The sequence below is a fragment of the Juglans regia genome, chromosome 9, assembly GCF_001411555.2.
Source record: "Juglans regia cultivar Chandler chromosome 9, Walnut 2.0, whole genome shotgun sequence".
In the NCBI taxonomy this organism is placed as follows: Eukaryota; Viridiplantae; Streptophyta; class Magnoliopsida; order Fagales; family Juglandaceae; genus Juglans; species Juglans regia.
Genome location: NC_049909.1, coordinates 23,539,111 through 23,556,682, shown reverse-complemented (window position 1 = coordinate 23,556,682; position 17,572 = coordinate 23,539,111). Strand labels below are relative to the sequence as shown.

Sequence of the window (17,572 nt, the reverse complement as noted above, 5' to 3'; positions counted from 1 at the left end):
TAATTTATAACTTGACTCCATCATAGAAATCGTAACCGGAGAGAAATTGAAAAAAAAACACAAGCCATAGACGAAGCTACGGCGCTGCCACTCGGCCCACTCTTATGGGTTTTTTGGACCTAACCAAAAAACGGAGCTCCGACCCAAATAAACACAAAAAAAAAAAAAGGCATGTTCTTTGTCTTTCTACTTTTCTAATCTCTCGAGATTTGTCTGCCACGACTAAGCCACCCCCAACCCCTCCCTCACACTTGCGCGAACTCAAACACAAACATGAAAAGCTCGTTCCCTCACTCCATATATTACCCGCCAAAAAAGTTTTAGTTTTTCTTTTTTAAAAGAATCAATTTCAAAACACCCCGTAAATTTGCCATCTCTCTCCTCACATGTGTGACCCCTCTCTCTCTCTCTCTCTCTCTCTCTCTCTCTCTCTCTCAACAGTCCATTCTTGTAACGACGTCGTCGTCGACTTCTCCTCTTTGAACAATGGATCTGACGGCATCTATTGAACTGTCGGCTGTCTTGATTTTCGATAAGGGGATGAATGCAAACGGCCGTGCAGAGTCTGGAGACGGCAAGTTTGATGTCGTAAGAGGACTAAGTTTGGGCTTGGGCCAGCCCGCTAGCTAAAGAAAGTGGCGGAGATCGTGCTGGTTCTCTCGACGATGACAAGGATACGAGGTGGGAAGACCCTTGTGGAGGGGGAGATGGAATTGATGGCCAAGGCAAGGGCCAAGTTGGAGGAGGCCTGCGTGACCTTGGCTCCTAAGAACATGGTGGACAGGGAAGCCATAGGGACGGTCATCGAGGATTTGGGGCTTAGTGGGAAAGTGAAGGATTAGAGGCTAGGGTTTAGGTCTCCCAATTTGACAATGCCAAGAGGAAGGTGAGGGATCCGCTTTCATATTTTGGATACAATTTTCTTACCTAGCCGTTGGTTTTAATCTGATTTGGTGTTCAATTTTTCTTGAAATATGTCTTAAATTGTGCTATATTTGTTTGGCTGTTGGAGAAATGTGGTGGAAGTTAGGGAACTGCTATTTTGAATCTTAGGTTTGTTTTCTATGTTTTAGAATTCTGAATCTACATGTATGTTTCACACATTAGAGTCGAAAATTTTGAAAAGAGAGCTATCCTTGTTCAGATGAATATTGCAATTTTCTGCGCGACTATGTTTAGTATTCTAAGCTGGTATGGTGGTCAGTCAGTCTAAAAGTATGCTGCATATACTTCTCACCCCGTACAACCAATCTCAAGTACATTAGCTAAAAGCCGTGGGGCATTGCATACTCTGCGTACTTTTCCATTAGATAAATAAGGCCATACTTCTGTTTCTTCTAGAGGCATCCCAGCTTCTTCACCCTCAGCTCATGCTTCAGCAACAGTAACTTGTACATCCTTGCAATATCAAATGACCACTGCTGCTATGAGTTCAAGAGGATTGCCTAGCAATCATTTAGGAAAAGATCCTTATTCCTTATCATTGGCTAAAGTTGAAAGAGTACAACTCAAATTGGATGGATCAAACAAGTCTTCTTATGCATCACAATTTCAAGGCAATGTTCCCTTCTTATGAAAAATGATGAATATATTGATTTGCAAAATAATCTAAAGATTTTTTAGTCTTCATTTTTTATAGATAAAAATTGAAAAAAGTGTCAACCAGAAAGCATACATAGAGAATAGAAATTGAGTTTTTTAATGTTTCCCTCACCAAGGCATGTTCTTTGCAATTACATAACTGCTTGACTAAAATGTGTATAGAATCAGCTGAAAGCCATTGATCAAATTGTTCTTTTTACTTTGGGATGGGGGGTGGCGTGGGGTGGTGTCACAATTGTTATGATACTGGCTATTTTCTCTTTTTAGCCAATAATTGGTCAGAACTACCCTGATGGCTCTTTCCACTTGTGTAAGCTCTTAATGTTTTAGGTACTTATCCTTCCTATATTTTGTTAGCAATGAATTCTTTTGTAGATCACCCGATGCTGAATGGTCCTACATGGTCCATACAAACCCAATCTGCCTCAATGGCTAAAAGTGAGGAAGAATACAAGCTGCCAAATCTTACTTCTGCCAAGGTTAAGGGAACCATTGATGTGAGTACGTCACAAGTTGCCACTCAAATGGTTAGAGATCAAAGCTCTAGGCCATTTATAACACAAACTGCACCTAGAGATTTGCCTAGTATACATCAGCATGTACAGGGCACGAGCTTTGTCCAAGCGCCTTCACTTGGTAATAGTCACAATGAAATTGTTAAGCTTATTTAGGAGTTATTGCAACCGTAGCATCCTAAACATCCTAAATGGACTCCTCTGTCAAGGGATTACATGAACAAGGCTTTAAATTGCCAAATGTGCCAGCTCAACATCAATGAGGTGCATAATCATGTACTTCTCCGTGATGCTTGTGAGAAAGGAAATCACTTTAAGTGTCTGTAGCCTAATCAAAATGGAATACCTAGAGATGAGTGGCACTGCATGGGGTGCTTGGCATTGACCCAAGGGAAACCTTTGCCACCTAAATATGGTCGTGTCATAAGTAGTATGAATCAATCAAACTTGTCTTCTGACATAGTTATGAAGGCGTCATCTTCAGAATAGAAAGTGTGAACTTTAGACCCAAAGGTCAATCAGTTGAAGACGACTGTAAATGGAAGCTCTGGTCTACCGAGTCCTGCACATGTTGGTACTACAGACACCAATCATGTTGATTCAGCATTTGATATAAAGATTCCAGATGCAAGAGAAAACCAAGGAAATAACAGTGCATCAAGCATAAAAAATGTGGGTGAAAAACCTTTTGATGGAGTGTCCACAAATGTCCCTTTGAAACCTCTTTCTATTGGCTCATCAAGTGTAAATCCTATTCAACAGGTGAAGACAGATCATTTGAAGAAGAAATAGATCCTCATGCTAAAGTATCTGAAAAGGTCGGTAATAATTCTTATCACTCCCCACCCTCACACAACTCACATGTTGATTGGAGATACATGTCAAACTATGTTGAGGTTCCATTAGGGGTGGGCAGTGGGGCCCCGCCCCCACTGCCCCGCCCCGCTTCTGCTCCACCCCCGCATGGCGGGGCGGGCAACCCCGCTCCACCCATGCGAAGGCGAGGCCCCCCGCCCCGCATCTAGGGCTCTTGACGGGGAGGGCCCAACCTCGCCCCGCATTTCCCCTGCCCCCATTTATATATATATATATATATATATATATATATATATATTATACATATATATAACCATAAATATATATTTATATTTTACAAATTGTGTATATATAAATATATATGACAATTTGTTAGACTTGTTCACAAAATATGCATTGACAAATTTAAAAACTACATAGTTTAAAAACTAATACACTACAATTTATACAAAATATGCACTAGCAAATTTAAAAATTACATAGTTTTTAAATTATAATTATATTTACAAAATTTAAATTTATAATTTGGATCTAAAAATGTATTTTTAATTACTTTTACACTTATAAATAATTTTTAAATAAAATAAATATAGTGTTTTTTTTAAGTGAAAAAAGGCGGAGCGGATTGGGAATCCGCCCCTCATTCTGGGGGCGGGGTGTGGGGAAGGGGTGCGCCCACCCCGTAGGGGGTGGGTAGCACCCCTAGGTTCCATTAAAGAATCGTCCAAACAACAACCTTATTGTCAAAGAACCACAAAAAGCTCATGTAAGAGAAAATATTGACCATACTTTAGGATATGATGCTAAACAAGATGACCAACTTGTATCATAGGCAAATCCTTCTGGAGGTTTCCAAACTCTTATGGGGGCTATTGAACATTCTGGGTCTCCTTCAGATGGTTTGTGTGGTGTAGAATGGATTGGTAACATTGTGTAAGTTCTAGATGAGAAATCATTTTACCAGTCTTGTAGGGTCAATGGAGTAATGTATAAAGTGCAGGGTTGTGCTCTTTTTCGTTCCAATCATGATGAACTAATACCATATAAGGTCCAGGCAAGCAAATTATTGGGCATTCTATGATGTTTCCAACTGTAATACTTGTGCACCTTCACCCATGAGATCACTAGATTTGGTTTGTATCTGATACATCAAACAAGCCATTTCTCTTTTACAACTTGTTTCAGTTGTTGTAGATTTGCTCTATTTTAGAGTTGCATATCATTGGTTGCATCTTTTAAATGCATTTATCTACTAAATTATAATATTGAGAAGTCTCGATTTTTTGTTCTAATTATAGTCTATGTGAGAGGATAGCAAAATTGGTTCAAAGTGGGTCATTGCAACAAGGTGCTACTTTCCTCACGACTTGCCTGAGAACGTTGGACGCCCATGTAGCCCTGAGAGCAATGAGGTGACCTATTTACTTGTTTGCATATTTTTCTTTTTTGTACTCTAAATTTTCATATGTCAATGTAAAATAATACAATTGATCAATTAGTGATGAGTTTATTGAACTTATGAGATTTTGGTTATTATTTTTTTTGGAGGTTTCATGTGCTGTTATAGGTCTATGAATCAAATCTTGAAAGCACAATAATGGTTGGTTTGATCCAAGGTCCATGTGAGATTCTCCCTCTGGCCAAGTTTAACAGAGAAAGTAAAAGTCGAAGTCAATGAATCAATGCAAAAATTGGATTACAACCAGTTTTGTTGTGCAAGTATGTCTAGGGGTGTAACCGGTCCGATCCGATCCTGTTTTGGATAAAATTTAGGACCGAACCGGTATGTACCGATTTTATATTTTTCAAAATCGATTACGTACCGGTTACCCTCCTAAATTGGTACTTCCGGTTTTATCGGTTTCCGGTCTGGTTCTGTCCGGTTTTTCAGTTTTTTTAAAATGTAAATTTCACAATTTGTCATTAAAAATTTGTTTATAAAAAAAAATTGACTTAAAAGAAATTGTTTTATACTTTTATTAATATATTAGACTATATAATAGTATTAATATTAGACTATTGGTATAGTTATAAGTTATATATTAGTATTAGTTATAAACTTTTAGTGATTTAGTATTAACATTCTATGTAATAATTTATAAATTATTATAAGAAATTATTTCATATATGAATATATATGTTATATATAAAATTTCACATAAAAATTTATAATTATACATTATATATAAAACTTATATATATTAATATTTCATATATATAAAATATTTTGTATAAAACTTATATATAAAAATATTATTTTTTATTTTTTTTAATCAACCGGTCCGGTCCAAAAAATCCCGAAACCAGAACCGGATCGGAACCAGCCTGTTTTTACATTTTGAAAACCGGTTCCGGACCATCCGGTCCAGTCCGATCCAGTTTTCCGGTTTGAGTTTACACTCCTAAGTATGTCTCACCATTTATTACTCTCCTTGCAATTACTTCTTTACTTCTATAGTTTCGTTTTAAAGGAAAAGTACATAGGAGATTTTCATTTACATGGTTTTAGGTGTGTTTATACATGCATGAAAATTTTGTACACACCATAATTGCTGAAAATAATTAATATTTAAGATGTATCTGTAATCATTATATATGTCGGAGATACTTCTAAAATCTTAAATTTTAATGGTTTGTTGAGTCCTTAATATTTCACATTGTTGTGTCCATGTGGAAAGGAAAAAAAGGATCAAAGGAAAGAGAATGAGAGTAAATTGTATAAACCGTTGATATACATAGTTTATTAGTATACGGATAAAGCACGATAGGGTAGTAAGCCATCTAATTAGATGGGTCCTAATGTTTTTTTATACCTATTTTTGGTTTAAACATTCTATGCTAGTCACCACTTTGTCAAAATACTAAGAAAACCAGAAATACCAAGATAACTTTTGGAAAAACTGACCAACTTGATTTAGCCATTTCTCATTATCAAGGCAATCAGTCAATGCTTTACAAGGAAAGTCGATATTATGTTATACAAGGGAAAGTCTAAAGTATTTTTAATATTCAGCATCTATACATAGTAAATATATTGTGTACAACTAATATTAACAGAGAGATAAATATACATATAATAACCAAACATTCCAAAATTATATACATTAACATCTCCCCTCAAATTTATGTTAGTAAATCAACCAGCAACAATTTTCCAACAAAGAATTGATGCTGTTGTCGAGTAATTACTTTGGTGAAGACATCGGCCACTTGGAGATAAGAAAAAATGTAAGGAAGAGATATCACCCGACTCTCCAAGTTATCTCAGATAGAATGACAATCAACCTTAATGTGCTTAATGCATTCATGGAAGACGAGATTGTTTGCAATCTTAATAGCACTAATGTTATCAACATGAAGAGGGGTAGAATTAGTCTAAGGAAACCCAAGCTCCTCCAGAAGACCACGTAACCATACAATTTCAGAACAAGCAGTAGACATGGCACAATACTCAGCCTCAGTAGATGATTTAGAAATACAATCTTATTTATTACATTTCCAAGAAATTAAGGCATCACTTAAAAACATACACCAACTCGTAGTAAATCGACGCATATCGGATACCCAACCCAATCAGCATCACTGTAGGCAACAAGTTGAAGAAATGAGCCTATAGGAAAAAATAACCCATAAGTAGGCGACTCTCGATGATAGTAGATAATGCAGCAAATTGCAACAAGATGAATGTGCCAAGAAGAAGACATAAATTGGCTGACCTGATAAATGACTTAGGATATATCTGGTCGAGTAGTGGTCAAGTAGATAAGACTCTCAACCAAGCGCTGATAGATAGTAGGATCATCCAGAAGATCCCCTTCTTCTTTCTTGTATTTGACATTTACCTTCATAGGTGTATCAACAAAAGAAGTATCTTCTAAACCAGCCAAGGTGATAAGATCTTGAATATACTTATGCTGGTTCAAGAAAATACCATTGACCCGATGACGAATTTCTAGTCCCAAAAAGTATGTGAGTTGGCCAAGATCTTTCATATAGAAAGTTGCATGTAACAACTTCTGAAGGTTAGTAATCAAACCACAGTTAGTGCGAGTAATGATAATATCATCCACATAAACCAAGAGAATGACTATACCAGCATCAGACTTGTGGAAAAAGAGAGAATAATCATACTAACTTTGTGTAAAACTGAAGGTAAGAAGTGTACTATGAAGCTTTTCAAACCAAGCTCGGGGAGCCTGCTTGAGCACGTACAGAGAACGCCTTAGCTTACAGACATCATGAGGAGAAGAAGTAGCCATACCAGAGGGAAGTTTCATGTAGATCTCTTCTTGGAGATCATCATGAAGAAATGTGTTCTTCACATCCATCTGATGTAGTTGCCACGACTGTGAAGCGGCAATAACTAAGATGGTTCGTTCCTATCCACGACTCAAATTCTGCTACAAACGGAGGTTTATCTGGAAAGACCAATAAGAAACAACAGAAATGCGTTGGAAATGAGTTTTGGGAAAAATCTAGGAAATGGGTTTGGCAAAAATCTGAAATGGGTTTGAGAGAAATATGTTAATGATGAAATCTAAGAGATGGGTTTTTTATTTCTTGGTGGAGAATGCTTCAACGTACCATGAATTTTGGTTGTGCTCTGGTTTGCTATTGGCATGAAGAATAAGAAGAAAATCTCAGCTTTCTCTTTGCTTCCTGCTTTCTTAATCTTTCCTTTTTTCTTTTTTTGCTTTTTCCGTTTGCACTTTTGCATTCTTTTTTTTTCTCTTACACGTAGGCTAGCCAGTTACCCCACGTTTACGCATACCAGTTGTTTCTAGCAATATTGTTCAAATAAAAAATGAAGATTTAGGTAGTTCCAAAATATTCATCCCTGTACAATAGCAATTCAAAATGTAATATCTTAATTATGCCCATTTTCAAAGAAACCATTTCCTTTGTGTCAACAAATTAAACTTTAGTGTTGAATTGATTCCTTCCACTAGAACTCTATTGAAATGGGACCGTGTGCAAACCCCACATTATATCTCATGATCCCGTGAGCTCAACGAGTCTATGCTTATAAGTTAGGCGCAATGAGGTTGCATAATCTAGCACAACGCGGTCTTTGATGTATAATGTACAATGGCTGAATCTTGAGATGGGAGCGAGCGAGCATGAATGAATGAACTATGTCTTAAGTACGTAGTTTCCTGATCATTACTTCTTTGCTTCTTAGTCACAAAAGAAAATAGAAAAGAAAAATGATAGATGTCAGATCGTCCGGGATCCAATCCTCTTTACCATATTGTAGTTCCATATCCTGAAATTCATGCATATCTACGATTCCCAAAACCGTTGAATAAGTTTATTGATTATACATAGCTGTAGGCTTTATATATATACCTCATTCGAATTAAGTTTTACCGATCAATGGTTGCTTCAGATGGATCCATTCGCATTATTAATTCCTTCGGTTTTATTATTATATGTCGTCTCACCCATTGAAATTAGATGGCCTATGGAATCAATGGAAACTATCCTCAATTTCATCCATTTTGTTTTTAATACTCATAATTTGTAGGAAAAACCACGTTTAGGGAAGCGAAAATCCCATCCCAATTCATGACCAATCAACGTGGGCCATGATGTCCGGCTTTCCGAGGAAAAATTTGTCGAAATATACATCATAAATATATAAAAAAAAATTATTAGATACTTACAGATGGATAATGTAATATATATTCTCATTATATGTACCTATAAAAAAAATATTCTCATTATTTCACAACATGCATGTTATATAATTAATATTGTTTATCGGGTGATCACTCGTAGTTCAACTAGTTTTTCCTGAAAGGATGAGGTCACGATCGATCTAATCTCCGTAAGGATATATATATAAAATATGTCAGAGGCCGTCAGACATGATGATGAGAGTATTACGTACCAAATATCCATAAGTAATACAATCTAGCTAGATGATATGTTAAAAGAAACTAGAGCGAGGCTATAATCTTATAAATGTTTCTTTATGTAAATCTACGGCATAATCATGCATGGACTCATCTTTGTAGTGACAAACACAGACCATGTTTGGTTTTGCCTGGTAAATGTAGTACCGAATCATTAATATGCTCAATTGATTGTTTGTAGGCTGTTCCACTAAAGGGTTGCATAGGCGCCGTACGTGCATGGATGAGGTTGTCAACTGAACATGCATATAATTCAAGTAACTTATATTTAAGATCGGCTATAGAGATCTGGTCTGGTAAACATATATACACCAAGCAATAGCATACAATAATTACACTATAACAACATCGATCTGATCTCTCATCTAATTGATCAACTACGTCTGCATATTGCTGCTTATAGACAGTAGTACTCTAGACGAAAAAGTACGTACGTACGTATCAGTACTAATCAAATTTGCACATTAATAATGATGGCCTGCCGAACACAAATGGGTTTATCTGTAATGAAGTGCGGCAGTACCCATGCAATTGAAATGGAACAATATTTATTTATATTTATGGAACAATATATGATCGCTATATCATCAATTTAATTGTATCCTCTAAAAAGAACCTCGATCGCACGGCAAGCATATCGATCTATATAGGACATGAAGTGGTAGTACTACTGGCTGGCCTGCCGGGTTAATATATTGATTCTTTGAAGAGCAGGCCGAGTAAATTAAAGCAACCACCTCGCTAGCTCCCACAATCAAAATCCTACGTACGTAGCCCTTGACCACAATCAACATCCATTAATTAACGGGGGACATGCATGCATGGTGAATTTATACTCGAAAATCCGGCCAAAATGTCACGAATCGTGATTCTAACAAAGGAATATAATTAACTAATATCTTTCTCGACCACTCCACCCTTTTCTCTTTAGCAAACACAAACTTTGTCAAAAAGCCACCACAAAATGGCCATGCTAGTATATATATATAAATATATATATATATATCAATCTATTCCATTAATATAAAATGCAGAGACAATAGCCTATATATTCAACGGCAAGGATAGGTTTGAAGCAAGGGAAAGTACCCATCCATCATTACTTTTATAATTAATATATATTTGTATGGATTATTAATTTAAGTAAATATGAAAAGGTGATTATAATTTATCTATATATATAAAGAAAACCTATATATATATATATATATATGTTGTAGGGTGGTGGGTTAGGATCATGTTAGATCAGATAAAGGTGGAAGCATGCAGAAGAAATATCTCGGTCTAGTTTCACGTGAATCGGCGACAATCACGGCATTGTGGATCGAGTACTTAATTTATTTGTTGAGAGTTTATATATATATAGATTTAGGTTGTGTTGAGGTGATTTATTTCAAATGATATAAATTAATCTATAAATAGTAATGTTTTCTGAATCTTATATATTGAGATATGTTTGAATCTATAAAATAGGTTGAAATATAAACATTTAACTTTTTACAAGAAGTTAAAAAAGTAATAAGTCTTATCAAAGATTAGTTTTGTGGGTCTTTTAAAAAAAATTGAGTCTACAGTAAAAAAATATTTTTTTATATGAATTTCACATTTATTCAGTATTTTTCTTGAAAAAATTAAATGCGTGAGGTTTGGATATTTTAAAATTATAAATATTATTTTTTTTAATTTTAAAAGTTCATTCGGGTGAAAAATTAATTAAAGAAGTTAATTAATTAGATTATTCATCGATCCCGTGGCTAGCTATTACAAATACATATGGAAATTAAGTGGCATCCACGTACGTACGTACACTCCGATAAAGAAATGCACGTACGTGGAGGTGGCTTAAAATGGTTACTTGCATTGCACCAGCATTAAACCGACAAAGACTAGGATTCTAGCTAGCTAGTAATTAATTAGTAGTGAAAAAAAGGGGTTAGGTAAACCTTGATTTCTGGGTGATGGTTTAATAAATCGGAGAATAATTATTAATTAGCATCGATATTCGGCTAGCTTTAAATGATGATCTGCTCGATCGATCGATCCCCATTACCTACTGAAAAGCCTCCTTCATTATATATGCTGACAATAAACTTTCACTTTTGAAAAGGTTTTGAAAATGATTAAGGTTTACGTGGTGGGCTAGACGTTTAATTAATAAATATGATAGATCAGCTGCATGCAGCATGGCCTCCAAATCACTAATTAACAGGCGGCTAGGCCGAGATTTAATTTGGGAGGCCGAAATTAATAGCTAGTTTAATTAATAAGGGTATGATATATATATATATATATATAATGTAGCTAGCTAGCTAGCTTAATTAATTAATAAGTGTGTGTATATATATATATATAATTTTTATCTTTTTGTTGATCATGCGTACTGTGTAATTAAGAATTTAATTAATTAATTGTTAGTGTTGGGGGCTGTATATATGAATTAATTAATTAATGAGATATTGAGGAGCTAGCTAGCTAGGGTTATTAATAGTCAATAATTCTCTCTAAATTATTTTATTTATAGCTAGTGCATGGCCGCAAGCTGAGTAGTACCACTATTTCAAGGCCGGCCATATTATTTATATATATATATATATATAAAGATAGATTAATCCAGATTCCAGACACACTTATAATGTCTAATTATGCTGTAAATTAACAGTATGATCAAGGTTATCATGCATAACTACATAATGGGCTCTGCCTGTTTCCCTAATTGCAAACTATACTACTGCTGGTTGGTGGTGGTTTTTTTTTTGTTTAATTTATTACTTAAATTTCCTATTTGGCACCTGATCTTATTTTTTAATTCTCTCTCTCTCTCCAAATCATTTTTTGATTTGATCTCTGGATCACTAAAAAAACTCCATATATGGTTACATTTATCGAGGGTTTAGAGTACTTTATCTTACTAGAAATGATATTTGTACATGTTTTTAACAGAGATATATATTAGCGATAGCTAGGGTTAAAAGAGACCGACCAAAAAATTAAATAGAAGTGTTAAAAGGGGCCCACGTGTTTGTTAACCAGACTACTAATTTAACTAAGAATTATCACGGTAAAAAAATTATTTATTTGTGATCAGTTAATACTAACGAAATGATTATTTATAACTAAAATTAGTTACGAATAGTCTTTTAGTTACAATAAATTAATCACAAAAATCTATTTTTCTTGTAGTGTATATATATTAAAATTTCATAAAATTTGGACGTGATTTTATGTGATTCTTCGTATCTATTTTATAATAAAAATAATTTTATAATTTAACAAATTACGTTAGTTTATTACTTTTATTTGTATATATTGAGTATTTGTCTAATTTAACACAGCCTCCCTCGTGAGTCCTCTCGCTAGCTAAGCAAGCGAGCTCTATATATTCCGCTCCCTCCCACCTCTCTTTCTATCCCACTTCCATAAAATTTCGCATATCCATCACTACTTTGTCTTGTTCTTTTCTTTTCTTTTCTTTTTTTTGTCGATCGGCCTCTTTTCTGTAACACTGCAGTACTTCATACAAACATAGATGGCTCCAAAAGGAGACAACGTTGTGGTTTCTAACATGAAGCTTGAAAGGATGCTGAGCATGAAAGGAGGCAAAGGAGAGTCCAGCTATGCCAACAATTCCAAAGCCCAGGTTTCTTAATTTTCCTGCATCCTTCTACTTTTTAATTTTCACACTTGAATCTCGTACTTAATTTAGAAGGTCTTGACTCTTGGTTGGCCCTTTTCCTCCACTTCGCGCGATAAGCTGGATATATATTTCCCAATCTGATTATGGTTTAGCCCTCAGAAAACAAAAGAAATTAGAAAAGCGAAAAAAAAAAAAAAAAAAAACAACTGGTATGGACTGGATCCATATGTATGTATATACACGCACATGTTCCATAATTGTAGTTTTGTTGTCTATCAATTTTTCTTTTTCTTTTTTCTAGTGAATCATTCAACGACAATATCCGTTGTGTTGCTTTGAATTTCTCGGAGCAACTTGACAAAACATGACCATTATAATTGTATATTTAAGTATTTAGGTTGTCTTTCATAAATAAATAAATAAATCGTCATTTTAATCCATATTCACGTTCTAATATATGGATAATTAAGGGTTCCATTCTTTGGTTGTCAATGCAGGCTCTACATGCTCGATCCATGCTTCATCTACTTGAAGAAACCCTAGACGGAGTCCAACTAAACTCTCCGGAGGTTCCCTTCGTGGTTGTAGACCTCGGATGCTCATGTGGTAGCAACACCATCTACATCGTCGACGTGATTATAAAGCACATTATCAAACGCTACGAGGGCTTGGGATACGAGCCGCCGGAGTTCTCTGCGTTCTTCTCCGACCTCCCCAGCAACGACTTCAACACTCTCTTTCAGCTCCTCCCTCCCCTAGCCAATTATGGCGGTAGCATGGAGGAGTGCCTAGCAGCCAACAACCACAGGTCTTACTTTGCGGCTGGGGTTCCCGGTTCGTTCTACCGGAGGCTTTTTCCGGCGAGGTCCATTGATGTCTTCCACTCGGCGTTTTCCTTGCATTGGCTATCTCAGGTAAATCAATTATATATTATTATTAATATTTACTATAATACTGCATGAGCTCATGTGAGCTGCTGAATCAATTATTAATATATGCGACTGAAAAATTAAAGTTTGTTTCCACATCTTTAATTCTTAGGGTACGTACGTACGTACGTAGTACTTAATTATATGCAGCTCTTAATTTGTAAATAATATTTTACAAGAATGTAGCCGTTCGTCGGATCTAATATTGCCGGCAGCTTTTAGAATAAAGTTATTGCAGCACGTCAATAAATATTAATGGTCCGGTCCTCAGAGTGTTCGAATATTTGAATTAGGAACTGCTGTTTTTTACCGGAAGGAAATGATGATCAGTTCTATATATATATATATGTTTTCACTTTTATTAATTTGTTTTCGTAGATCATGAGATAAAATGAATTAATATTAAAGTAAAATATTATTAAAAAATATTTTTTTAATATCATATTTATTTTAAAATTTAAAAAATTGAATTGTTCATTTTATTTTATTGTAAATAAAAATTTAAAAAAATTATAATAATTAGATAAAATAAAATGAGACGAATTAAAAATAATTGTGCTAAATAAAGGATGCGTTAGTTTCTAATTCTTCTAAAAAAAAGACAAAACATTAATAAATAAAAATGCTGCTTAATTATAACTTTATTAAACAATAATCTAGCTACTAGGAGTTTTAGGATTAGAAATATTGATACTGCATATATATGGGTACTCGACGCAGGTGCCTGAGAGCGTTTTGGACAAGAAATCGATGGCGTATAACAAAGGGAGGGTGTTCATCCAAGGAGCGGATGAAAGCACAGCAAAGGCATACAGGAAACAGTTCCAAACAGATTTGGCACGGTTCCTTAGATCAAGATCACAGGAGGTGAAGAGAGGTGGGTCTATGTTTCTTGTCTGTTTAGGGAGAACCTCAGTAGACCCCACAGACCAAGGTGGGGCCGGCCTCCTCTTTGGGACTCACTTTCAGGATGCTTGGGATGATCTTGTCCAAGAGGTAATTATTATCATGCCTTCTGAACATCGTGATCATATATATATATATATATATATACATATATATATATATATATATATATATATACTATGAGTTATGACCATATATATAATATAACATGCAGCTAGCTAGCTAGTACATTAATTAATTAATTAATTTCATATATATATAACTGAGTAATGCTATACAATTTCTCAACTTTCACACACTATATTTTTTTAAAATTTTTAAATTTTTTAATATTTTTTTGAGTTTATTCTTTTTAAATTAATTCAATTTTTCTATTCATTATTCATATATTAAATATTTGATAAAAGAAAAAAATAATAAAAATTAAAAAAAGTGTGGTGTGTGGAGGTTGTGTAAATAGTAAGAAGTTATGTAGATTTTTTGATATATATATATATATATGCTGACCAGAACAAACTAATTAATAACAAACCAAAAAAGGCACAGAAAATCACCATACATACAGATCAAGGAGATCAAATGATGAGGCATTGTTGGTTTACAAGGCCTTGTTATGAATCTATATATACTGGTCATGATCATCAATTAATCGATCGATTCTAGCCGTCCGATACTCTTCCAATTAACTGATCAGGATATATATATATCTAGCCACTGGCCTATGTTTTTTTAATCACTGTCTGCATGTCGGCCGAATAATTGGTGTTGGGAGGTGGGTACTGAGCCGTATTATATGTCGACAATTTGGGGGGCGGGGGTGTTAATCGATCGTAGCAAAACATAATCATCATATCTTATAGCAATTAGATATATATGGGCCGGGGATCCATCCGATCTATCATTGCTGATGAGATTTTGTTACAGATCAAGACAAAGTGAGTGCTTGTACCTTTTATCCTGTCCGCTTGATGATGATCAACTTCTTTAATCAGGATGATGATGATATATATATATATATATATATATAGTACTAGTACTACTGTGATTTCATAAGGTGTTGATGGTTTTTTGAGTCTGCGAGTATATATACAGTAAAATCACAAAATAATTGACCATTAGGTGGTGTTGCAAATGGGAAAATAAATTAATGTCCAGTAGTATATATCCTACGTTGGTGTCCAGCAGCTTGTTGATGAAATTGTTTACAAGTACTGTCTGTCCCATGATTTGTGAATTTGGGTTAAACATGATTTTGGTTTTAATGCGTGAATGCTCCTAACATGGCCTAGTACAAATTAAAATTATAGGAGCTTGTCAACAGTGACAAACGTGACAACTTCAACATTCCGGTGTATGCACCAAGCCTACAAGATTTCAAGGAAGTAGTTGAAGCCGACGGGTCATTTGCCATTAACAAGCTAGAGGTATTCAAAGGAGGCAGCCCTCTTGTGGTTAGCCAGCCGGACGATGCAGCCGAAGTTGGTCGAGCCCTAGCCAATTGCTGTAGGAGTGTGTCCGGGGTCCTAGTTGATGCCCACATTGGGGACCGGCTTAGTGAGGAGCTGTTCTTAAGGGTAGAGCGCAGAGCCACAAGTCATGCTAAAGATCTGCTAGAGCAACTGCAATTCTTTCACATAGTTGCATCCCTTTCTTTAATTCATGCTTAGAGCAAAGAGATCAAAGGGCTTCAAAAGATCCGTACGTACGTAGAAGAGGATCAGATTGAGAAGGTTAATGCATAAGAAAGATTAATCAAACACACAAAATTAAGAGAGTACGATCAGTAATTAAGGCTTGTGATCACCTTTTTAATTACTTTTTCCTCTTTCTTTTGTCTGTTTCTGTGGTTACCCCTTTATGCTTGATGCCTTCTATGAATCATGTGTTCGCTTTTCCAAACCATATTAACTAGGAAATCATGATAAATCGGAGAACATCTAGGATTTTTATTCTGCAATATTCTTTATCGCTCATTATATATGATAGGTTTAGGTTTATGAATGAAAGGTTTCCTTCTGTCACCTAAAAGTTTGTGAAATGTCATTTGAATTTGACTTTTATTTTTCCTCCACCTAGCTAGTTTTTTTATTTTTTTCTTTTCTTTGGGATAAAAAATAGAAGCGTGAGTTGGGGCCAGCTTGGTAGTTTTTTTTTTTTTTGGTTCCCATGTTCGATTTCTTGTCAAAAAGTAGTTTGTTGTACGTCCCTAATTTAGTCGGTTGATCTTAAATTATGTACTTCAATGTTTCTTAATTTGTAGTTTATTTATTATTAATTTTCCTCTATAGCAAGAAGCTGCATTGCTATATTATATGTTATAACCAAAATGAGAATGCAAACGAAGAGCCACCCTGCATGTCCCCGTCCCCATAGATTACAGAAAATTCCCAACGTACGTAGAGGTTTACCTATATGAAATTGAGCCACAATCCAAGGTGCGGCTCAAGGGCTCAACAACGACATTAATACAAAGCATGTAACGACATGAGAAAAAGCTTAATAAACTTCCTTCGATCACTCTTCCAAATACCCTCTTCTGGCGTATAGAATCTGATAACATCAGCGGCATCTTTGATTCGGGTAGTCTAAAGCTCACTCTTTCTTAATTACCTTGCCAATTTGACTCGATATTGAAGAAAACATCTTCTGCATCTATCAATCTCTTCAAATTTAAAAGCCTTTTCATACGCAAACTTTCCCTCCTGTAAGAGTTATAATCTGCATCTTCTCCAGCTAAATTCGTCCCCTTCTCGATAGATTAATTATAAGAAGGTTCTGTTGTCGTTTACCAATACGAAAATCCACAATTCCAGGTGGAACAAAAACGATACAAAGGAAAGACTCGTGTGATTAGTACCACAACGTTTTCTCCCATCAGTACTCATCGATCCTACTCTCTTCATGATGTGGTGAATAGAATATGATGATATCGGCCTCTTCAGGTAGTTTAAAGCTCACCCTTTTCTTTATCTTTCCACTTCGGTTTCTGCTCAATGTTGAGGAAGAAACACCCACTTTTGATCTTCTACCAATCTCTTCAACTTTCAAAAGCTTTTCCCTACACAAACTTCCCCTCGAGTTAGAGCAATATTCTCTATCTTCTCCAGCCAAAGCTGGATAAACCCTGTTAAAATACTGTGGAAGAACATGGTATAATTTGCCTCCATTTTTGCAATCTTCTTCGTTGGCGTAATCTGGTGATGAAGCACTAAGGCAGTCCTCTAGAGTGCGTTCTTTCACCAATTTCATGAT

The 17,572-nt window shown here is 35.2% G+C and overlaps 1 protein-coding gene and 1 pseudogene across 1 annotated transcript; both read left to right on the top strand.

Annotated features, from left to right (window-relative positions):
• Nucleotides 1-2,030: 2,030 nt before the first annotated feature.
• On the top strand, nucleotides 2,031-2,606 carry LOC108994082 (annotated as a pseudogene).
• Nucleotides 2,607-12,265: 9,659 nt separating this feature from the next.
• On the top strand, nucleotides 12,266-16,451 carry LOC108992349 (indole-3-acetate O-methyltransferase 1-like). The gene is made up of 4 exons (XM_018966885.2): nucleotides 12,266-12,488; nucleotides 12,983-13,399; nucleotides 14,135-14,410; nucleotides 15,628-16,451. Exons 1-4 carry the CDS (start codon nucleotides 12,378-12,380, stop codon nucleotides 15,985-15,987), a joined length of 1,164 nt encoding a protein of 387 aa, XP_018822430.1. The 5' UTR covers nucleotides 12,266-12,377; the 3' UTR covers nucleotides 15,988-16,451.
• The last annotated feature ends 1,121 nt before the right edge of the window (nucleotides 16,452-17,572 follow it).

Coding starts and splice junctions, on each gene's coding strand:
- LOC108992349 (XM_018966885.2), top strand. CDS start 12,378: ATGGCTCCAAAAGGAGACAACGTTGTGGTTTCTAACATGAAGCTTGAA. Junction 13,400..14,134: donor CCTTGCATTGGCTATCTCAG/GTAAATCAATTA, acceptor TACTCGACGCAG/GTGCCTGAGAGCGTTTTGGA. Junction 14,411..15,627: donor GGGATGATCTTGTCCAAGAG/GTAATTATTATC, acceptor TTAAAATTATAG/GAGCTTGTCAACAGTGACAA.